Here is a 25,527-nt window from a genome sequence, read left to right on the forward strand (position 1 = left end):
CCCTGGCGCTCTGCATCATTTGCCGGCGCATACTGATTAGGGAGCACAGAAGCCGAGGTCTGAAGTGATAGACCTTGCGCTCCCTAATGTGGGCCAGTTAGAGTGATCTCCTCAACCAGCCCTGCTGATCATGCGCCTGCTGAGCAGAGCTGGTTGGGGAGATTACAGTCTTGCAGCTGCCTGAAGACTGGCCCATGCGCTCGCCCCCTCCCAGTTTTAGGGACTTCGTGAGGAATCACTTTGCTGGCAGCAATGTGATTCACCATGGGGCTCCTAGAACGCAGGGCACTTGGGAAACTGCCCAGTGTGCCCATACGTTTAGATGAGGGTTCCAAATTCGGTGCGGGGGCAAGGAATAATCTAAAGGGGCAATTGCCCCCCTGTAGCGACGCCTATGACTAGGGTATTTCAAATGACGGTAATTTAACCCTTTCCATGCACTAATTCTACCACCAGCCTTTGTCCAAATTTGTGGTAGTAATTGTGATGGGACTGACCTGTACCTCAACTGGGTACTCACGCCAAACGTTGCTTTCTCCTGCCAGGACACCAACAATTCACTCCTTCAGCGCCAGGCAGAACCAGCATTGTAGATAGAAGGGGGGACGTCGCTGCACCGGAGCTGTGTTGGCACTGTGGCTATTCGACGCTTAGCTACACAGCGTGCCTATTGTCTTGAAAAGGACAATAAAGGATCATAGCAGCCCACCCCAAGCATCAGGCAGCACTTGTGTTGAGATGAAAACAGGACTCCTTTATTTAAACCAAATACAGAGCTATATATACACAAGTAAGAAAAGGGGCAAGACAAATATCACATGATCTAATTACCATGTCAGGAAGGAAGTAATTAGATCAAATCCTGCGACACAATATCCAGGGGAAGGGCAGAATGACATGAGACATAAATAATTACATTAATTGGGGACGTAGACATGGAATGATGATCGACAAATAACTGGCTTGAGACAATGGCCAGGACACGGAAATAACAGGAGCTCACAGGATTAACAGTTACCTGTTGTGTAATTGATAATTAGGTATGCAGCAGTGACACCTAGTCATACCTACAAGGGGTCTTAAGACAAGGGCTAACTCACACAATGACAGGAAAAACACTTCACACCTATACAATCAACAATGCAAAGACAATCAGCCTTCTTCCTACAACAGGATGTCCAGCTGACATTACAGTTTTGAGACTCTGAGTAGTAAAACATGGGGAAAATCAACAGAAACTGAACCCCTGTATCCAAACACAGAAGTCTCTACAAGGCCTGGGCCCATAGTCGATAGGGAGGAGGCTAGCTCTCAGGCCTCTCCAGGTACCCCAGTGATGGAGGGTTCTGTCACAGTAATTTTTTTTTCTCACACAAATTGTACTTCAGGTGTGAATTTACAGCTCCTGATACATGTCACTGTCAAACACCCCAATATGTGTTCAGCAACATATTTTAATTACAGTGATGCCACCCATGCATGAATTTGTCTGGTGTTTGAGGGCTAAAAGGCCACAAGTACACTTTTTTGGCCTGTCTGTGCCTATGCCCTATCTTTGAACCTGGCCTCTCCCAATTTACCACATCAAACTATTAATTTTTTTACCCTTGGAATGCGTTTTAACTCTTTCCAAGTCAAGATTTTTGGGAAGATACAGAGCTAATTTTAGCACTTGCTCATAATAATGAACTTTATTTTTTCATTTTGCTTGAACTGGGTGGCTCCTCTCGCAGTGGCGGTTGTGACTGCTCTCGGTTCTCGCGTCCTGGGATCGGTGTTCAGTGTTGCTGAATGCCTCCTTATCAAGGCATTGCAGCAACACAATTGAAGTTTTTTAAAATGGGCGGATGTTGACGCCCCAGGGAGGGGCCAGACATGACCCCTGATGCTGATCTCTGTATTGCTGAATGCCTCGCTATTGAGGCTTTACAGCAACACCGTTTAAGTGAAGAACGTCATTAGTCATTGGGTTAATTTATGATTTTTTGGCAGTTGTTTCGCTGCCTGCAGGATGATTGACAACAAGAATTCTTCCTATGCAGGAGGATACTCCTAGAAAAGCCACTTCTAAGTCTCAAGTCTAAGTCTTGCATTTTTCACCTGCAAAAAATCCTCTGAGGGACCCGTCTCAGAAATGTTGTTCAGCCTTTTCCAAAGCAAAACAAGACTCTGGTGCTGGAATTCACCTCATGGTTGCAAAAGGAACTTCAGGCCACACTTTTGGATCCCATGCTCAACCTTCATCAGAAGAGGAGCTAGGATCTTATTCTGATACAGGATAACTACATTCCTCTGAAAAGGATGGGAAATGAATCAAGGCAGTTAGATCTGTCCTAGACATGGTGGAGGATGTTGCATCAGACCCCTTCCAAGGACTTTCTCAAAAACTCAGAAATAATCTCTGAACAATGGCAACAATCAAAGGCTCACTTTTTCTAACACGATAAAGCACATCTTTTCATTTGATGCAAAAATACAGAATATTGGGAACATGTCAGTAGCTAAAGCTACTAGGAAGACTACCGTCCCCCTTATACTATGGATAAAAAAATCATTAGGAGCAGCAAAGAGATCCTTTGAAGCCGCCACTGCAAACATTCGCCCAGCTATTGTCATTGCCTCGACTTCCAGAGCTGTCAGAATCTGGCTGAAATGACTTAACTTCTATTCCTGGTACTGATCAGGTGATTAAAACTCCAGCAGACACCTGCTTGCCTGTAGGCTTTATATCAGATGCTGCTATAGAATCTGCCCGCACCGTAGTCAGCGCTGCTAGCGCTACAGCCTTTTCTGCAGTTTTTAAGAAGGGCACTTTGGCTCAAGTCATTGGCAGCAGATAACTCCAACCTATTTTTGAATCCTGTTCCCTTCAGAATCCATACAAGCGAAGAGGCCTTTCTCTAGCCATAAACAAATTTTGTAGCCAAAAAGGTTCTGCATCCTGTCCCTCTCTTAGAAAGGAGGTGATGCACTTCATCGAGTTTTCATCGTCCCCAAACCATCAAGGAAGATGAGACTGATTATCGATCCCCAGAGAATCAATGTATAACCTATTACTGGAATCCATAAAATCTATGGTAAAGACTCGACTCTGTCTGGACAGGACTTCATGTCCCGATAAGAGAAGATTACCAAAGGTTTCTTTTGTATTGCTCTACCCTCTAGGTCAGGGATCCAACATATGTAACTTCAAGCTCTGCTGGTCTGCATTTCCTCCGCTTCTTGTATTTTCACACAACTCATGTCATCGGTCGCAACAAAATTGAGGCTAGAAGGCATAAACGTTATTCCGGACCTAGACGCCTGACTACTGGCAGCTTCTTCAAGAACTACTCTGCATCATCAATTGTACAGAACATTGGTTCTCCTGGGCTGGCTCATAAACAGGGAAAAATCTCAACTGGTTCCATGCCAAAGACATATTCTCCTATACACCACAGTCAAGAGAATTTTCCTTAGAAGTTGGACAACAAAGTAATGTCCATAAGGGCCATAATGTCCCTTTTAGGCCTTATGACCTCTCGTCGATTTACCGTCCCTTGGGTCCTGGCTCATACCAGACCTCTTCAGAAATAACTTCTAGACCATTGAAACCGAAAGAGATCACCTCTTCTTCCTACTTCATACATCCATAGGTATTTGACTTGATCACCAACATATGGGGGATTTCAGAAAGGAATTTTCTAGTCCTTCACCTTAAAAACAAGGATAACGACATTTTCCTCCCTCTACCCTATGGGAAATGCTCTAGGTCTGGTGGCACACAAAGTCTAGAATACGTTTTACACGTCTACCTTTGATTTCCCATGTAATAAAAAAAAATAGACAAGCATTCTGGTGGTTCCATTTTGGCAAAAATTATATGGTTTCTAGAACTACTGAGATTAAACATAGACCATTCTCTGCACCTTCCGTTTCAAAGCGAGTTTCTGCAACAAGGTCCCATCTGCAACCCAGACCCAAGCAGATTGGCTTCTGAAAATGAAATACTAGACACTAAGGCTCATCTCCTGCAGTTATTGGCACCCCGCTTGCCAGCAGGAAAGCCTTCACTTCGATCAGATATCAAAAGATTTGGAAGACATATACCAGGTGGTGTCAATCTTAACCTTGGGTCTCCTAGTTACTGGATTTCTTTAACCCCTTAACGTTCATTGATGGGTCCAGCATGTCACACAAAACCAGTCACATGACAACCAATGACATGCCTGGCACGTAATTTCATTAAACAAGCTTAGAAATTGATCTACGATCACTTTCTTCGCTTAAACAGTGGTGTTGTAATGCCTCTGTCGATGCATTCAGCAACACCGAGATCGGCATCAGGGACCGTGTCTGACCCCTCACCCGGGTGTCACGGACGACCGTGTTAGAAAAGTTTAGGAGGTGATCAACGTTATTTTCCTAAACGTCAATGGTGTTGCTGAAATGCAGACACCGAACACTCACCCCGTGACATAACCGCCACTGTGCAAGATGGCGGCGCGTCCTTTAAAAAAAAAAAAAAAAAAAAAAAAAGTTGGAAAAGTTTGCCCATAAATTAATTGCATGTACTCCAGATAAATTACCTAATAAATTGGTTAATGGGGTGTTTAGGGTTAATTTTATGGCCAGTTATGGTTGATGGGGTGTTAAGGGTTAATTTAGGGGCAGTTATGGTTAATGGAGTCTTTAGAGTTAATTTAATGCTGAGGGCTAATTTAATTTAAAAAAGTGAACTTAAGGTGCAGTTAGAGGTAAAGGGTGGAAAACTAAGGGGAATCTAAATCCTGGGGGAAGTGATGATTAATGTGTTTTTTTATAAAAGTATGGTGATATTCTCTGAATGATTCGGATCCCTGCAAGATTCCAATCTTTGAACGATTCTCTGCCTTCAGTGACATCACTAGAGTAGGCAGGCAGAAGGGTTCGTTGACTGTAATGAAAGGGGCAGAGCCAATCGTTAGTGTGCCTGCAGGGAGGGACTGGGGAACAGTAACTCCTGTGAATCACACTGAGTGATCCGAAGATTCGGATCATGAATCGGATCATTTCGGTGAACGAGTCGAAATGATACGATTAACTGGGTTTTTGCCAGTTAACATAATGGGCATCCTAGAAGAAGGGCAATACTTCCTTTGATTTTTAGAACCTAATACGTTGCGTGATGGCTTATGAATTATATCTACTCACTTTTTCCCAAATACACACCTGCTATGTCCCTCTGTTCCTCTTATGCTTTTTTAATGTGCTCTAAGTGCTACCTCTAGTTCTCATGTATAGGACTTCTCAGGGGAAGCTTATCAACTGGTAGGTTAACACACTCCCTTCCACGTACAACTGCCCCACCTGTCTTAGTCTTACCTATTCATGTTGAGTGTCTTACTCTTCAGTCTGCACATGTCTTGTAATAGTTATTTGAACAATGACTACATTGGGATACAGTTGTGTATCTGGTTCATTTCAAACTTTTCCACTTTCACATCTTGTATAACCCCATCTCCTAGATTATAAACTCAGTTGAGCAAGGCTTTCCATATCTTATTTCAGCAAGTACAAATTGGTTAGTGTGTCCTGTTTATACATTATACAGACTTGCAGAATGTGATGGTGCTGTATAAATCAATAAATAGTACTTTACCAATAAGCTTTTGAGTATATATTAACCTGCTAAATCCTAACCTTTGCACTATCCTGGTACTAATGTTAAATCCAGGCGCTCCAGAAGCAATGCGCAGAAGGAGAGTGTGACAGAACTCTCCCTCACTGGGGCCACTGGAGAGGCCTGAGAGCCAGCCTACCGGCTATCGGCCCTGGCTTTGTAAAGACTGCTGTGTCTACCCCCAGAAGTATATAATCTCATCACTTGCTAAAAGGATTATGTTCAGCAGAAAGCCAGGATATGCAACCAGGGATTATTTCAGTTTATTGTCAGACAGGACCTGGTTGGCCTAGGCCAGAATATGCCACTGCTAATGCAAATTGCTTCAAAACCCTAATTCCCAGCTCTCAAGTTAATTTGGTTGGTAAGGCTTTTAGTACAGAGTTGAACAACGAGGGGTATAATTTGAACTAGGCCAGTATAGAAGACTAAGGTATAGGTTGAGAAAACACTAAACCGTATTTAGAGTGGGGGTTTTAACAAATAAATGCTTTATTGATTAAGGGTGCTGTTCCACATAGGGACCTCTTAAAATATCCCCAGATCAGTGCGGTATTACGTGGAGAAAAGTAAGAGAAACATTTTGGTAATTTTGGTTTCCTCCGTAATGCACCGTGTCTGTGTTTAACATTTACTGAAATACTGCAGTTGCCTTTCATTCCTCCAAAGCCCTACCCTATATATTACATCACAGCAGTCTGACCACCTACGGTCACCTGCCACATGCTCATGCAAGTGAAACAGCAAAGCTCTACAGATCCCAGTATACAGCGATGGCCAGCAACAGGGATCAAGTGTTTGAGTGAGGTGATTTGTGTCATAGGTTTGAGGTCCCTTTAAACTAGAAGACTAAGTTTAACGCCTCTTCTGTGATGTCAGAGATGAGCAGGCTGGGCATTGAAGACAGAGAGGAATAAGAGGCTCAGCTGAAATATTTTCAACAAGAAAATACAGCTAAATGGTATGTTATTTTGACAAAGAAATATGTTTATTTAAAAAGTATGCCATAGTAGTACAAAACTTAAAAATCTGTGCGGTTGGGGGAAACGTCTATGTGGAACAGCCCCTTTAATAAACAGGTGACAAATGCTGTACAGTGGTTGACAAATCTTTTCTACAATATGTGTAGGTTTTAATTAAATGAAAATCCCTCATGAAAGGATGATGAAGCTACATTAGACATTCAAACTGATTATAAAGGAGGATACAAATGTGTTTGTTAGACTAATGGGGAAGGGAGGGTTATGCCGTTATTTACAAGTTTTATTAAGTAAATCTGAATTAATATAATTTAAAAAAAATTAAGATTTATTGCACCTATTAGGAAGATTAAATAGATTTATGTTAACATTCTTTTCATCTTAAGTAAACCGTGTGTTTTTATTTTTTTCTTGTCAGTCTGTACCCTTACAGTAACTTTCTCTCTTTTACCAGGCTCGAAACTACATTCAATCACTCCCATACATGGCAAAGATGAATTTTGAGGATGTGTTTCTGGGTGCCAACCCTCAAGGTCTGTTATGTTAGTTTTTTTTCTACAGTTTCCAGAAAAAGCTTTGGTCTAGTTTGTTGCCGATGTATCTAGATGCTTAATTCCTACTAGATAAGCACAAGAGCAAGTTTATATATATATATATATATATATATATATATATATATATATATATATATATATATATATATATATATATATATATATATATATATATATATATATATATATATATATATATAGTGTTCTAGCCCATCACGCGAAAAAAGACAAATAGATCGTTCCAAGATTGCAGAATCACACTACAATTCCACCAGATATGTCTAATAGTACCTTGTTCCAAGTTGCATTTCCAGCATACTGGAGAACAATTCTGATTATATTTAGCTAACTTAATCGGAATCAAGTACCATAATTCTATCCAGGCCCGGACTGGGACAAAAAATAGGCCCGGGCATTTAAGCCTGAGCAGCCCATATTTATTTATTTATTTATTTATTGTTAAAGCCCACCCTTCATGTACCATCTTTGCATTTAATCATTCACACAAATCATTAACACATTCATTAATGCAGTCTCACAAATCATTCAAGCAATTCATCCTCACATGAATTCATTAATTGTCATACGCATTCACACAATTCATCCACACATTTATTCATTCATTCTCATACGCATTCACACTACCCCCTCTCATCATCTTATCTGCCCCTTCTCACTATGTTCCCCCTTTTCACTATGTAACCCCCTTCCCCACTTATCAATATGTACGGCCTCTATCTATCCCCTCTCCCCCTTTCTCACTACCTAACCCCCCTCTGCCCCTTCTCACTGCAGCCCCCTCCCTCACCCTACTTACCTTGTTGCCAGAGCAAGCAGCAACTGCGACCGCGCCTGTGGCAGGGCAGGATTGACTTAGGGGCTGATGGAGCTGCAGCTCCAGGCTAGTACCTTAAAATATGGCCGCATTAAGGCAGAGCCCCTTAAGCCCGCCGCAACTGCAACCGGGTCCGCCACTCTAAGGCAGAGCCGGCCTTAGGTGTTCTGGCGCCCTGTGCGGACTACTCCTCTGATGCCCTCCCATCCCAAAAAAAGAAAGGAATAAAAACTTGTAACAAAACTCCCCTTTCTCACTATCTATCCCCCTGTATCACTATCTACCACCTCTGCCTCTTCTCACTGTTATCATTATATACTGAGGCAGACATTGACGGTGGTACAGCATAATACTTATCACTATATACTGAGGCAGAAATTGACGGTGGTACAGCATAACACCTACCACTATATACTGAGGCAGACAATGACGGTGGTACAGCATAACACCTATCACTATATACTGAGGCACACATTGACAGTGGTACAGCGTAATCCCTATCACTATACATTGAGCCAGACATTGACAATAGTGCAGCATAACACCAATCACTATATACTACGCCAAACATTGATGTGGTGTAGGCCTACCACTTCATTGTCTGGCTTAGTAGTAGGGATGCACCAAAACGAATTCTGGACTGAAACCGAAAATGCAGCATTTACCTGTCCGAAACCGAATATGACCTCCCCACACCATAAAAAAATCTAACACTTTTATTTAAAGTAAGTAACACACCAAAATAGGACAAAACAATTAAAAAAACAATATTATATGTATATATATATGATTGTTAACAACAATCACATTCCTATCATGCCCAGGCATACCCAGATTCCAGGATGTACTCGCAGACTTGGCATGATAGGAGTATGATTGCCCTATCTACCCCTTCTCACTCCCTTCTGCCCTATCTACCCCTTCTCACTCCCTTCTGCCCCATCTACCCCTTCTCACTCCCTTCTCCCCTATCTACCCCTTCTCACTCCCTTCTCCCTATCTACCCTCTTTCCCCCGTCTCACGCCCTTTTCCCTATCTACCCCCTCCTAACTATCTACCCTCTCCCTCTTTGAAGTTCACTTACCTTTCAGGAGTCCTGCGGTGGGGGTGCAAGGCCTCTGCCTCCCAGCTCTGCCACTGTATGGAACAGTATAGAGTGATGGGAGTTATGATGTACTTTTAGAGCATAATTAGATCATGAAAAAGACATTGGAAATGGTACAGCATAACACCCATCACTCCCACACACTTACCAATCCACACATATACCAATCCACACATACACTAATCCACACATATACACCAATCCACACGTATACCAATCCACACCTATACCAATCCACACATATATACCAATCCACACATATACACCAATCCACACGTATACCAATCCACACCTATACCAATCCACACATATATACCAATCCACACGTACATACCAATCCACACGTACATACCAATCCACACGTATGCCAATCCACACGTATGCCAATCCACACGTATGCCAATCCACACGTATACCAATCCACACGTATACCAATCCACACGTATGCCAATCCACACGTATGCCAATCCACACGTATGCCAATCCACACGTATGCCAATCCACACGTATATACCAATCCACACATGCACCAATCCACACATATATACCAATCCACACGTTTACCAATCCACACACACATACCAATCCACACACATACCAATCCACACACATACCAATCCACACGTATGCCAATTCACACGTATGCCAATCCACACGTATGCCAATCCACACGTATGCCAATCCACACGTATGCCAATCCACACGTATACCAATTCACACATATATACCAATCCCCACATATATACCAATCCACACATTCACCAATCCACACATATACACCAATCCACACATATATACCAATCCACTCTCACTGAATATTTTCCTACCTTTCCTCTCTTCTCCTTACAGCTCCTTTTCCTCCTCTTCGCTCCTCTGCTTCAGTTCTTCTCTGTCTTCTTCCGGTTCAGAGGGCAACAGCTGCTGTGCGCCGGGGTTTGTTGTCAGATCCCGGCGCACAGCAGCTGTTGCCGTGCAGATCACAAGGGAGCGGTATCGGAGGTCTTTAACAGACCTCCGGCTCCCTTGAGTGATTTTAAGCCGGGTTGAACCTGGCTTAAAATCACTCAAGGGAACCGGAGGTCTGTTAAAGACCTCCGATACCGCTCCCTTGCGAACCTGCTCCTCCAGCGGCGGACATTACTGTCCGTCTCTGGAGGGGTGCCGGGTGCCGCAAGTTGGCACCCGGTGCGGACCGCCCCCCGCCCCCTAGAGTGTGACGCCCTGTGTGGTCGCACACCCCAAAGGCCGGTCCTGCTCTAAGGGGCCGGGAAGCCCCCACCAGGGCCGGCCTTAGGGGTCTGCGGCCGCACAGGGTTTAAATTAAAACATCGGGTTTTTTTTCAACTTTATTTAACATCCTCCATGTTAAATAAAGTTTAAAAAAAACTTTATTTAACATGGAGGATGTTAAATAAAGTAAAAAAAAAAACAAACCCGATGTTTTAATTTATACCCTGTGCGGCCGCAGACCCGTAAGGCCGGCCTTGGTGGGGACTTCCCGGCCCCTTAGAGTGGCGGACCCGGTAGGTAGGGTAGGGGCCTGGAGCTGCAGCGGCCCTTTCAATGCGGCCCTGCCGTGGCCCGGCCCACCAGGCAAATGCCCGGTGTGCCCGATGGCCAGTCCGGGCCTGATTCTATCATATTCAAACAGTGGGAGACACTATTTATTTCCACTAAGCTATTTATCCACTGGGTTTTGTCGAATTGTATACTAAAATCATTTTGCCAGGAAATCGTTGCTTTAATACATATCGGAGTTTCTATTTCCTCCATCAGCAGGTGACTCCTCCTTAGGCATTTAGTGATTATCTCAAGTGAAAACAATTCGTTGATCTGTTGGCTTAGTACCAATGTTTTGCCAACAAATAAGATGGTCCTTATATAATGTCTAATTCTTAATACATTAAAGAATTCTGTATTACCAAATTGAATTATTCAGAAAGTTGTTGAAAAGATTTTATATCTTTTAAATTCAGTATATCATTATTTTTTTTATTTCTAAAGCCGCTCAACTGGGGAATATTATTTTGAAGAATTTCTAGAGGGGCTGTTGAAATAATTTTGTTTTTCATACCTATATGACGTTTAAAGGAGTTCCAGAATTCCATAGTGCTTTTGAGAGAAATAGGGAGAGATTTTGTCACAATAGTCTATCCTGTTGCAGCCATAACGGGCATTCTAAATTTGACATCCCCGTTAGTTCTTGCTCTATGTGAAACCATGCTTCATTATGGCTTTGTTTATATTGTAATTTCAAGATATGAGTTAACATGCTAGCTTGAACATACCTCCCCAGGCTTGGCACGTTAAAGCCGCCATTTCTCTTACTTGCAAATAAGATTTTACTTAAATTCCTAGTGTTTTTCTCTACCAAAATGAATCTTTCAATGTTCTGGAGTCTAATTGGTATCATCCTTAGTAGATATAACCATTTAGGGATTATATAAGATTTAACAATATTCATTCTCCCTAGCCAAGATACAAATAAACCCTTCCATTCGGATATTTGCTTTAATAATTCATCCCGTATTTTACTGTAATTATTTCCATTAATATGAGAAATTTTAAATGGGATTATAATCCCTAGATTCTATTTTTTCAGTTTCCCAAGTAAAGTCATATTCTTTCTCCAGTTGCATTCTCATGGAACCAGGAATATCTACCAGCGCCGCTTGTTTTTTTTTGATATTTATCTTATAATTAGAGAATTTACTAAAACTTGATATTTCGCCCATCAGTGCTTTTAACGATTTTACTGGGTCATAAAGGGAGATTAAAACATCATCCGCGTAAAGATTTATTTTATCTAAATCCCCTTGATTTCCTCGTTATTCCTGATCCTAGACGCGAAAGGCTCTATAGTGAGGACATATAATAAAGGTGCCAGTGGACAACCCTGTCTAGTACCATTATGGATGCTAAACCAAGGCGAAACAATCCGCTGGCCTATCCTTATAGCAGTTGGCTTAGTGTATAGGGACATAACTGAATCTATGAAACAATCACCAAAACCAAAACTACGTAATGTCCATAAAACTCCAACTGGCCCTATCGAACGCGTTTTCCGCATCTAGGGCCAGGAACACTGCAGGGACTTTGTATGCAGATACATATTCCACAAGGTCAATAATTTTGCGTGTGTGTTATCATTAGATTGTCTGCCCTTAACAAAGCCAGTTTGATCCTTATGTATTAACTGGGGAATTACCATTTTCAAACGCTCAGCAAGGATGGCCGAATATATCTTCGTATCAGTATTGATAAGAGATATTGGTCTAAAATTGGTCATTATGGTACTGTCTTTCCCCGGTTTTAATCCGGTTCTCAATCTCAGAACCATGTACCTACATGGGATTTAACACTGGTCTTGAGACATCTTAGTTTACCCCCATTTGAAATCTATCTTCCTTCACTTCCTTACTTCCTTACTTCCTTTATTTCTGTCTGTGTATTTAGAGTGTGATGTCATAAACATCCCCGTTGGTGTAATGGTCAGATGTCCCAATACTTTTGTCTATATCCCTGCTTGCTGGTAATAGCTTTTCCAGCTCCACTCCAATTTACAGCCTCCTAAACGGATTTTAAATCAAATTTTTAGCAGCTCCTACAATAATATAGTTTTGTAAACATAGACTGGTGACGTCTGTTACGCCAGTTAGCTGTGACGGAAAGATTAGCTCCTGATGTGCCATACTTTAACCCCTTCATTCCCCTATAGACGTACCGGGACGTCCAAAAAACGCCCACAAAGAAACCCCTATGGACGTCCCGGTACGTCCAGCCCTTCGTGCAGCGTCAGGGACACATCCCTGCCACTGCACGGGAGACCAGGCTGTCGTTTGACAGTCTGGACTCCCCCCTGACAGCAGAAGCCGGCATTGCCGGCTTTCTGCTGCCCGATCTCCCGTAACAGCTACCGGCATGAAAGCCGGTAAGCTGTTACGGTTGAAACTGCCCGATCGCGCAGTTGCAAACGCGCGATCGGGCATTCCCTTCCGGGTTGCGTCAATGCTGACGTAACCCGGAAGGTCATCGGAGGACAGGATATCCCCTGCGGGGATATCCTGCCTTCCGATGAGGCACAGAGACGCTGCGATCTCTATGCAGGTCTGTGAGGACCTGCATAGAGATCACAGTGTGATCGCGGGGAGGGGAGTGAGAAACCATGTCCCCCTCCCGTCCTGTAAGAGAAAAGCAGGAAAAAAAAAAAAGTTAATTCATTTAAAAAATAATATTAAAAAAATCATTAAAATAATAATATAAATAATACAAAAAAAATTATAATGTGAGCTGTGATGTCATTGTGACATCACTGGCAGGTTCAGGAGGTCCCTAGGAGGACCTCTAACCATTTCTGTGTAAAAATTATATATAAAAAATAAAATAAAAAAGAATTAAAATTAAAAAAAATTAAAAAAAATATATATAAAAAAAGATAAAAAATTATTAAAAAACCTTACTTCCCATTGCCCTAGCATAACATCTAGCCAGTATAACCCTTCTGCCCCTGTTCACAACCCCAAAACAGTTAAGCCATAGGCATAAAACTTATACAAAATTGTACACCTAATAGTATGCTCCCTGGTGTTGGGAAAGTCTGGAAAATCTATATAAATTAGGTATATCTGAAATCAGGACACCTGAATTAATAAACTTGGAGGGGATTTTCCATCACTTTACCTAATTTTGTTAGGATTCAGAGGGAAAATGGAAAAAAATATTAGTTTATTTTTCTAATCTTCGCTAGTTTTTACTAAATTTCTCATTCTAAATTTTTAGCTAATCATCCAACTATGGTATCAAACGAAAGCTCTATCTCTCCTTGAAAAAACAATATATAGTTAATATGGGTACACTATTCACAGGAAAAGAGAATCATCGCTAAACCGACATACCCCAAAAATGGCAAAATTGCTCTGGGCTTTGAGGTACCAAAAACCCCTGGGATTGAAGGGGTTAAAGGCTGATGGGGAAAGGTTTATGGTTGAGAGAAAATAGGAACCTGTGCTTTTTTTTTTTTTTTTTTTTTTTTTTTTCTTTCTCTCTCTCCTACACCTTACCCCTGCTCCCCCCCAGCCTTATCTGTGCAGTATATGCCACTATTTACTATTTACGACCCTCTTAGTTTTTTGTCTGCAAATTCTCTACCGTGTTGTTTTAACCCCTGTTTTACCCCTGTATCAGAACATGTACTGGTCAGTTTTAAACTGTGTTTTTCACTTGCTTGGTCAGAAATGCTTTTGACTTGATAAAGGGAGGACTCCCGAAAGCTCGTCTATTATTTTAAATACTGTTAGTCCAATAAAAAAGGTATTACAAGATTCTGCAACATTCTGTTTTTTTTGCATTGTTATAGAGTAGAAAACTCTCTTCTGGCGTTCAACAAACACTAAATATTGTTGGCTTTGGGGAATGTGCTCTGCATGTTTGTATAAGATGTTTGCAAACCATTAATGGATAATGAGTTTTGACACACAACTAGCCATGCATTTCCAAGGTCATTATTTGGGAGTTCAAAACTTCCTCAGTAGGGCTTAGAGGAACACAATGATGGTATCAGTCAGCTTTCAAGCTCTAAACTAATCTGCATAGTCGTTACATTTGTAATGAGAACCAGAGAACTTTAAGACTGCCACATGACTTAATGCTAAGGCGTGCCTTGCACCACTCCACTGAGGCAATTACTCATACTTATACACACCTTTAAAGAATACAATTTGTTTTGTTTTTTTTGCAACGCAGCAGTACAAAAGAGTCATTTAAGCATCTTAGACTAAATGTATGGCAATACAGAGTTTTGTCAAAGCTACTTCAAGGTACTGTTCTCTTACCCCCCTCATTGGTTAGCGCACCTAAGAGTGACATTGAAATAGGTTTACCGGTTACTGCATAACCTATTCCACAAACATTTTTGTTTGCATTTCCAGTATGCTTTTGTTATTTCACTTAGGATGGTTTCCTAGTTTCCTACTTAGAAAGGTGCAGGTTGTTCAATGTTAGCTACTACTGAGGAAAGAGCAATGAAATAAATGCTCAGGTAAGAGTTTTCACTATAAAACAGTAGGGTTAATTTAATTTAGGGTTAATTTAACTCATTAATTGCTGAGGTGTAAAACATTCTATATGTATAACATACATTTCATAGTCCCCAGGGAAAGCCTGTTTTTTTGGGGGGGGGGTGGAAACGAGGACATTTTTATGTAAAATCTGTGGCTTTTTCATTGTTTCTGCTTTTGCTTTGCAATTAGTGAACTCTTAATTTTTTAACAATCTTTTCACCATTCTTTGCTCACAGCTGTGGATTTGCTAGAGAAAATGTTGGTTCTGGATACTGATAAACGAATTACTGCAGCTGAGGCATTGGCTCATTCCTACTTTGCTCAGTACCATGACCCAGATGATGAGCCTGTAGCAGAGCCCTACGACCAGAGCTTTGAAAGCCGTGAACTGGACATTGAAGAGTGGAAGAGTGAGTGTGTAGTGGGAGTTGATTAATAAATGACTAGTGCCAAGTGTAACTTAATAGGCAATCACACCAACTGTAGACTGATAAGTATTGAGGATCAATTTCTTTCTTCCAATGATAAATTATATCCACTGAGCTGGTAGTATTAAAAGGGCTGTTGTAACACAATATATTCTTTAATATGCATAGCTCATAGAATACACGTAGTTCTGCGTTGTAGTATAACAGTTATGTTTATTTCAAATTCTAAACTATGTTTAGCAGACATAATACAATATTCACACAATATAGTTTAAGATTATAGCTTTAGTTAGCATACTATTATCTGTGTTTATATCAGGAACAAAGTACTAGAATAATAAACTAGATAACAGTGTATAACAGTGTAAATTTGCTGTGCCCTCAAACTAACTGGCACACAGCCAGTTATCTGTCCCTCTGTTTTGCCCAGTCAATGAGGATACAGAATGACAGCACAACACACAGCAATTTGATTAAGCAAAACATTAATGTAGAACTCTTACTACAGCAGATAGAAAATAGTTGTGTGTAAAGTTATATGTATGTATATACAGTAACTGACAAAAGTGAGTACACCCCTCACATTTTTGTAACCATACTACAACGTAAAGTAGTGAGTGTACAGCCTGCATAACAGTGTAAATTTGCTGTCCCCTCAAAATAACGCAACACAGCCATTAATGTCTAAACCTTGGCAACAACAGTGAGTACACCCCTAAGTGGAAATCTCCACATTGGGCCCAATTAGCCATTTCTCCTCCCCGGTATCATGTGACTCGTTAGTGTTACAATGTCTCAGGTGTGAATGGGGAACAGGTGTGTTTAATTCGGTGTTATCACTCTCACACACTTTCATACTGGTCACTGGAAGTTCAACGTGGCACCTCTTGACAAAAAACTCTCTGAGGATCTAAAAAAAAATTGTTGCTCTACATAAAGATGGCCTAGGCTATAAGAAGATTGCCAAGACCCTGAAACTGAGCTGCAGCACAGTGGGCAAGACCATACAGCGGTTTCAAAGGACAGGTTCCACCAAGAACAGGACTTGCCATGGTCGACCAAAGAAGTTGAGTGCACGTGCTCAGCTTCATATCCAGAGGTTGACTTTGGGAAATAGACATATGAGTGCTGCCAGCATTGCTGCAGAGATTGAAGGGATGGGGGGTCAGCCTGTCAGTGCTCAGACCATATACCACATACTGCATCAAATTGGTCTGCATGGCTGTCGTCCCAGAAGGAAGCCTCTTCTAAAGATGATGCACAAGAAAGCCCGCAAACGGTATGCTGAAGACAAGCAGACTAAAGACATGGATTACTGGAACCATGTCCTGTGGTCCGATATAAACCAAGATAAACTTATTTGGTTCAGATGGTGTCAAGCATGTGTGGCGGCAACCAGGTGAGGCGTGAGTACAAAGACAAGTGTGTCTTGCCTACAGTCAAGCATGGTGGTGGGAGTGTAATGGTCTGGTGTAATGCCGGCACTGGGGAACTACAGTTCATTGAGGGAATAATGAATGCCAACATGTACTGTAACATACTGAAGCAGAGCATGATCCCCTCCCTTCGGAGACTGTGCCACAGGGCAGTATTCCAACATAACGACCACAAACACACCTCCAAGATGACCGTTGCCTTGCTAAAGAAGCTGAGGGTAAAGGTGATGGACTGGCCAAGCATGTCTCCAGACCTGAACCCTATTGAGCATCTGTGGGGCATCCTCAAACGGTAGGTGTGGGGGGAGGGTGAGCGCAAGGTCTCTAACATCCAACAGCTCTGTGATACCATCATGGAGGAGTGGAAGAGGACTCCATTGGTAACCTGTGAAGCCCTGATGAACTTAATGCCCAAGAGGGTTAAGGCAGTGCTGGAAAATAATGGTGGCCACAAAAAAATATTGACACTTTGGGCCCAAAGTGTATTCACTTTTGTTGCCAAGGTTTAGAGGTTAATGGCTGTGTGTTGAGTAATTTTGAAGGGACAGCATGTTTACACTGTTATACAGGCTGTACACTCGCTACTTTACATTGTAGCAGAGTATAATTTCTTCACTGTTGTCACATAAAAAGATATAATAAAATATTTACAAAAATGTGAGGGGTGTACTCACTTTTGTTAGATGCTGTATGTATATATATATATATATATATATATATGTATATATACATGTATATGTATGTATATGTATATGTATGTATATGTATGTATATATATATGTATGTATATGTATGTATATATATATGTATGTATATATATATGTATGTATATATATATGTATGTATATATATATGTATGTATATATATATGTATGTATGTATATATATATGTATGTATGTATATATATATGTATGTATATATATATGTATGTATGTATGTATGTATGTATATATGTATATATGTATGTATATATGTATATATGTATATGTATATATATATATATATATATATACATATACATATACATATACATATATATATATATACATATACATATACATACACACACACACACACACACCGTATTGGCTCGGCTATAGGCCGCCCCCGTATATAGGCCGCACCCTAAAAGTTTGGTGCTTTTTTAAAGAAAAAAAAGAAAAAATGCTGCCACTCTGTCTCCCCCCCCCGAGATATACTGCCACTGCCCCCCCCGAGATATGCTGCCACTGTCCTCCTCCTCCCCCCCCAAGATATGCTGCCACTGTCCTCCTCCTCCCCCCCGAAGTATGCTGCCACTGTCCTCTCCCCCCCCCCGAGATATGCTGCCACTCTACCCCCCCCGACTTACCAGAGCAGACTCCCGGGTGTCTTGCGGGGCCGGCGGGGGACATCTACGCAATACGCGTATACAAATTCCGGACGTTGTATACGCGTATTGCGTAGATGTGCCCCGCCGGCCACGCAAGACACCCGGGTGTCTGCTCTGGTAAGTCTTGGGGGGCAGAGGTAAAACGCATCGTGCGGACGGTCACCGGCTGCGGCGATGCGGCTAAACAACCTCCGCTGCCGGAGGCTGTTTACCCGCATCGCCGCAGCCGGTGACCTTCCGCAAGATGCAGCAAAAATGCGTTTAGACAACCTCCCGTTCCGGCACCCCCCCGTGGAAAGTGCTGGCAGGGGAGGCTGTCTGAGCGTATCAGAGAGTAGGATGCAGGTCCCCTGCACCGCTGCAGGGGATCTGTATCCTAAACCTGCTGCCTGCCCGGCGCCCGGGACTGCATGTCCCGGGCATCGGGTGCTAGACCCCGAATATAGGCCGCACCCCCACTTTAAAGACTTAAAGTGGGGGGGGTGCGGCCTATATTCGAGCCAATACGGTGTATATATATGTATTGTGATCCTGCACCCACACAGGGTACCAAACAGCACGGTCCTCAGGTAATCAACCACGATTTATTTGTAGTCCACGTATGCAGCTATATACAGACAGAATTTCATAGTACACAAATTCCCTACAAACAAAAGCCTAGCTCGTCTGAGCGCTTACTAACATATAACTCCCTCACTACTCAGGGTCTAAAACTAAACAAAACGTAATCCCACCAACCTTTTTGCTGGTCTCTCTTGTGCAAAGCAAGCCCTGCTGCTTCCAAACAAACTCTCTCTTCTTCCCTCTGTCCAACAGGTCAGGTTATATTGCAGTCAGTGCAGCTCATTACTTGCAGCTGACCAGTGCATTGGAGTCAGCTTAAACTCCTGGCCTGGATTCTGTGTCAGTCCAGGTGCATGTAAACTGCGGGGTGGAGCACCAGCCTGCCCTATATGTCATATAAAACCTTGCAAAATCGCGGGGGAATGTATACCCCTTCCACAACAACACCCTGCACCTTGTTACATATCCTCCCCCCCAGCTCAGACCCATCGGGGCGAGCGGCCTTGGACCACAAACTGGAATGGCCGGAGACTAAGGAACCACCTGGTAACCCTGGCATTTCTTTCCTTGTTCTGCCTCATCCAGGTTAAAGGTGCATGGTCAGTAATCAGTGTAAACCTTCGACCCAACAGATAATACCTCAAGGACTCTAGTGCCCATTTAACAGCCAGGCATTCTTTCTCAACCACTGAGTACCTCTGTTCATGAGGATTTAACTTCCGACTTAGATACATGACTGGATGTTCCTCTCCATCATGTGCTTGAGAAAGAACCGCGCCCAGGCCAACATCCGGCGCATCAGTCTGTACAATGAATTGCTTCGAAAAATCCGGAGCTACCAATACGGGGTCAGAACACAAGGCCTCTTTCAAGACCTGAAAGGCATGTTCTGCTTCTGGGGTCCACTTAACCATAACCGGGCCTTTAGCGTTGGTGAGCTCAGTCAACGGGGCAGTAATGGTGGCAAAGTCAGGGATGAACCTGCGATAATAGCCAGTTAAGTCCAAGAATGCCCTTACTTGTTTCTTTGTTACAGGACGTGGCCAATTGGAGATGGCTGCTACCTTGCTCTGTTGTGGTTTAAGGAGCCCCCCTATTGTATAACCCAGATATTTTGCCTCTTTTAAGCCTAAAGAGCACTTAGCGGGGTTGGCAGTCAAACCGGCAGCCCGTATACTATCCACTACCGCCTGAACCTTTATCATATGTGTTTCCCAGTCCGCACTGTGAATCACTACATCGTCCAGATAGGCAGCTGCATACTCTCTATGGGGCCTAAGTATCCTATCCATCATACGCTGGAAGGTGGCTGGGGCACCATGCAAACCGAACGGTAACACATTGTATTGAAAAACCCCTCAGGGGTAGAAAAAGCAGTCTTTTCCTTTGCTCTCTCTGTCAAGGGAACCTGCCAATATCCTTTGGTCAAGTCCAATGTACTCAGATACCTAGCTTTACCCGACCTCTCTATGAGCTCATCCACCCGAGGCATAGGATAGGCATCAAACTTGGAGATATTGTTTAATTTACGGAAGTCATTACAGAAGCGTATTTCTCCATTTGGTTTAGGCACCAACACAATCGGGTTACTCCACTCGCTTTGTGACACTTCAATCACCCCTAGTTTTAGCATCTTTTTTTATCTCTGCACTAACCGCTTCGCGTTTAGCCTCGGGTATTCTGTATGGCTTCAGATTGATTTTCTTTCCGGGTTCGGTGATAATATCATGTTTATTAGGTGTGTTTTTCCTGGTACTGAGGAAAACACATCTCTATTTTTTAACACAAACTCTCTGACTTCCTGTTTCTGATGAGAGGCAAGAGTGTCAGCAATGTACACCTGGTTCTTTCCCACAAGCAACGTGAGTGGGTTGCCCTTTGGTCATGGTGAAGACCTCTTGCTCTACCCATAATAATCAATAAATTCACATGGTAGATCTGTTCTGCCTTCCTCCTACCTGGCTGTCTTACTTTATAATTAACCTCACCGACACGCTCAATAATTTCATATGGTCCTTACCAGCTGGCTAGGAACTTGCTTTCAACTGTAGGGATAAGAAGCAATACCCGGTCCCCCGGTTTGAAGATCCGAAGCCTTGCATTCCTGTTATAACTGACTTGTTGGGCCCTCTGGGCTTTTTCCATGTTCTCCTTCACTATGGGCATTATAGCTTCCATACGCTCCTGCATTTGAGCTACATGTTTCCTTGGCAACATCTAAAATACCTCTGGGGTGTCTGCCATATAATAATTCGAAAGGTGAAAACCCAGTGGAAGCTTGTGGGTCTTCTCTAATAGAAAACATAAGATATGGTAAGAGATAATCCCAGTTCTTACCGTCTTTGTCTACCACTTTGCGTAGCATGGCCTTTAATGTTTTATTAAACCTCTCTACCAGTCCATCCGTTTGAGGATGGTATACTGAGGTTTTTAGCTGTTTAATTTTGAGCATCTTGCATAGCTCGGTCGTAATCCTGGACATAAAAGGAGTTCCCTGGTCTGTGAGAACCTCTTTTGGTATACCCGTCCTGCTGAAGATCATCATTAACTCCCTTGCAATACTCTTAGAGTAGGGAAACTGCCTCAGGATAACGCACAACACCCGCACCTTGTTACAGTGTGTGTGTATGTGTGTGTATATATATATATATATATATATATATATATATATATATATATATATATAAATATATATAACCTGCTTGAGGAGCTTTGTGAAGCACCAGGAGGAAGAAGGGAAGAGAGGGTTGAAAGTGCGGTGGTCCCTTTGGATGAGGACTGCCAAATAGGCATAATTCAGGTCAAGCCTTGTGAACCAATATGCCATCAACAAGTCCCATTTTAAAGTGGACGGAATTCTCCTGAATCTTTCCGTACCAGAAAAAATGGAGGTGATAAACCCAGAATGGACTTAGGCTCTCTGGATCGCACCCTTCTCCAGCAGGCTGTGGAGTTCCGCATCCAACAACACCTGATCTGTGAGACGGACAAGGGGGTGAACCTGAAAGGGAGGAGGGACAAAGTCTATCTGAAAACCCTGTATGGGAATATCCAGGAGTCTGATGTAATCAACTCCCAGTAGTGGGGAAAAACAGGAGATCCTGCCGGACACCTGTGGAAGGGAAGGAAACAACCGTACCCACCATTATTGGAAAAGGATGAAGATCCTCTGCCTCGTGGAAAGGGCGTGCATTGGACGAAGGATCTACGAAATGAGGGTGTCGACTTCCCATAGCGGCTGGGGACTGACAATGGGAAAATGCTGGAGACCCGGCCTCGCGGTCCTCTAGTCCTGGAGGAAAAAACGAGAATAATCCTGGAACACTTTCCTCATCGAAGTCTTTGCATTGCTCCACGATGTTAGGACTGAGACATGCCGAATTAGCTCCTTTACTGTCATAAATCTACTCACCCTCTCCCCGGCTCCAGCGACGGCAGAACACAGCGTCGGGTTTCCTCTCAGCCTCTGCTCGCCGACACAGAGTCTAGTTCCGTGCCCTGAAGGAGCACCCGGTCCACCAGTGAAAGGATCTGGGTGGTCAGACCCACAAGATCCAAAAGTTTGTCCTGGGCTGCCTTGAGGCCTGATTCAGCCCTTTACACGGGTCTTGTTTAATCAGGGAGAGCAGCTTTAGGACATTCGGGTCAAATTCCAGATGACCACAATTTTGTCTGGAAGGGTGGGATGGGGGCATTTGGACCGGGGCTTATTGCGTACCACGGCGGTAGGGGTGTAGCCACTTTTCTAGGTACTGGCAGATGTGCCCATTCAGCGGCCCTGGGATGGTGCATAGCCGTGGGTTCAAGAAGGGCAGGAATTCTCCTGAATGTTTCCGTACCGGAAAAATGGAGGTGATAAACCCAGAAGGGTCTTAGGCTGTCTGGAACGCACCCTTCTCCAGCAGGCTGTGGAGTTAATTAAAAAGCTCCGTAGACACGGGGTGTCTGCCCCGAAGAAGTGGGTGGGATGTTGGCAGACACCTTTGCTAGGAATGACTCCATAGAACTGGATTTATCCTCTAACAAGGCCAGGAAAGCATTCCTGAGGGTTGTCACTTGCTTTGGACCTCCAAAGCAAGGGCTCATCCTGTGTCAGGAGTATAGCAACAAAATTCAACTATGGTGATATCAGGGGTCTCTGAAGATAACTTAGAGGGTACTGCAGGAGGTTACCCTGACTACAAGGCACAAAGTCAGAAAAGGGGCTCACTCTAGGGTCTTCAGAACTAGCAAGAGTCAGGAGACTCCTAGTTAAATAACAGGGCTCACCAGCAAAGTAAAATACAAAGAAGCAGTTAACTGAGCAGGTATGAGGCTGGGAAATATGTGAGGCACACCAGAACCCAAAAATGAGGCTTGCAAAGTCCACAAACAGCAGGTAGTATGCAAATCACACTGCCAAGGTGAACCAAGATGGCCAACGGAATCTCGAAATTTGATATTTAGTTGACCCAACCAAACCAATCCAGTCCAATATTGACTTGAAGTCAATCCAGAGACTAACAAAGAAAAAAAAAAGACTAACAAAGCTGTGAAGCTGGCCCCACCAAGATGGCCACCATAATCCTGCGAACCAACTGACCTGTCGGTAAGCATCAAAGAATGAGGAGGAGTTGGGGTTTATATACTCCTGTGATTGGTTCATTTTGGTGTTCTTTTTTTTAACCTTTTCTTTGCTGCTACCGGTAGTTGCTGAGAGTAAAGAAAGTAATACAAATATGAGCCTCCTGTCTTGCCTTAAAATGTATGCTTTTCCTACATTTCTATCATATTTATGGTAGTGGTTTAAAAATAAAAACACATGTTATTGAAAGGAGAACGTGGAGATAAGTAACTAATTAAAATTAATATTGTTGGGATATCATTGCATTTCCTAACTAAAAGATTACTTTGTAAAATGGAAATAAAAATGGGTATTTCATTGTATTTTCTTTTTTGGAGGAGGGGTAAGAGTCATCGTAAAGTTTAAGTAGTTATAAAAACGGTTTGGTGCACTTATAAATCTTTCTCCGTTTTAGGTCTCACATATGAGGAAGTTGTCAGCTTCATACCTCCCCCTCTTGACTCAGAAGAGATGGAATCTTGAGGATGTTCTGAAACGGTCCTAAATCACTGTGAATGTAGGGGATTACCTCTGCACACACCCCTGCTGTCATACAAAGTGCCTAAAAGGCTGTGGGTGTGTGGGATTTACACAGATCTTTCTTATCTCTATATTTTGCTTTGCTGGCAACCTATATTTATATAGAATTTCTATGTAACTGTTGCATGCCCTTCAGATACCTGCCTATTTTCACAGTATATCCTGTTCATATCCCGATTTTTTTTTTTTTTTTTTTTTTTTTTTTTTGGTTTTGTTTTTTTCAATGCATGTGTTGTATGTGGTAAAGGGGTTAGGTACATTGTCTGCCGTAGGTCCCGGCAAGCTGCACCAATACCGATATGGGGTGCAAAATCTACAGCTGGATGTTGTAAGAAGCAAGTTGGCTTCTTTCTTGTTTTCCACAGCAGTTCATTACTCCAAATATCTTTTATACATATATTTTACTTTCACCTATAGAAATCAGACTTGGGTTTGGTTTTAGTAAACCATAAACAGGCAACATTTTAGCATAAACGTGTGCATTATTGGCATACCTTAACAAAATGTACTCTGGTATCACGGCTTCAATCCAAGATGATATTGCGTAAGTGTAGAATTCTAAACTAAATAACATCTGCTTCCATTAAAGACACATCCCAGATGTTTTGTTATGCCATCAAGACTTTAAATATTTATTTCTTAATTTTAAGATTAAGTCAGGAGACTGAAAAAAATGTTTTATATATTTGACACCATATTGAAACTACATTTAGATTTGATTTAACTGCATTTGTTATAAGACAATTATAGTTGTAATACAGTGCAAAAATGAGTTGGGCACCGTAATTCAAAGTACTCAAGGACAAGCTCATGTAACAAAATAATTGTTTTACTGCTAAAAATATTATAAGATACATTGTTGATGCTTCTGTGCCAAAATGGTATACCAAACATTTATTGCGGAATACGTGGGTGACTTAAAGAGAAATAGTCTTAAGATCTAAGCTTGCAGAATCTTTATCTCTCAGATATTGGCTATTGTCTTAGCACACTTCTACACAGCATACTGTTACTGCATGGGTGTAATTCTTTGCCCAGTAACTGAATCTGCATTGCCTTCATCCGCTAAATTACCTCATCATGCTCAAGTCCCTAACCCTTTATGAAGAGAATCAGAACTGGACTACTAAGTCATAGAATTCTAACCGATGTATCAATTGTATTTTTCAGATGTAGAGCATTATGAACACAATGAAGTGATGCAATACAAATTTTGAATTTACTAACTGCTTTTGTGTCAGTCATTATTTAAAGGTAACTTTGCCCTACCCTGATGTGGATCCTGAAATTTTGAAACACATCCTTTTGGTCTATTTGAAATTGCAAATCATTTTAAATATTTTGATATTAAAATTGTATTTATGCCACATATATCTAATATAGATTTGAGAAATGTAAGCAATTGAAT

General features: G+C 42.2%; 1 protein-coding gene across 2 annotated transcripts in view; it reads left to right on the forward strand.

The window, feature by feature from the left end:
- Positions 1–24,307, forward strand: part of LOC128472406 (mitogen-activated protein kinase 14) — a 132,448-nt gene extending 108,141 nt beyond the window's left edge. For both annotated transcript variants that reach the window (XM_053454242.1, XM_053454241.1), the window contains exons 10-12: positions 7,076–7,154; positions 15,412–15,585; positions 23,995–24,307. In XM_053454242.1, coding sequence (XP_053310217.1) covers positions 7,076–7,154; positions 15,412–15,585; positions 23,995–24,062 — 321 coding nt within the window. In that variant the 3' untranslated portion in view covers positions 24,063–24,307. The remainder of the gene's footprint in view (positions 1–7,075; positions 7,155–15,411; positions 15,586–23,994) is intronic.
- Positions 24,308–25,527: the final 1,220 nt, after the last annotated feature.

Source organism: Spea bombifrons, chromosome 2, assembly GCF_027358695.1.
Source record: "Spea bombifrons isolate aSpeBom1 chromosome 2, aSpeBom1.2.pri, whole genome shotgun sequence".
Lineage (NCBI taxonomy): Eukaryota > Metazoa > Chordata > Amphibia > Anura > Pelobatidae > Spea > Spea bombifrons.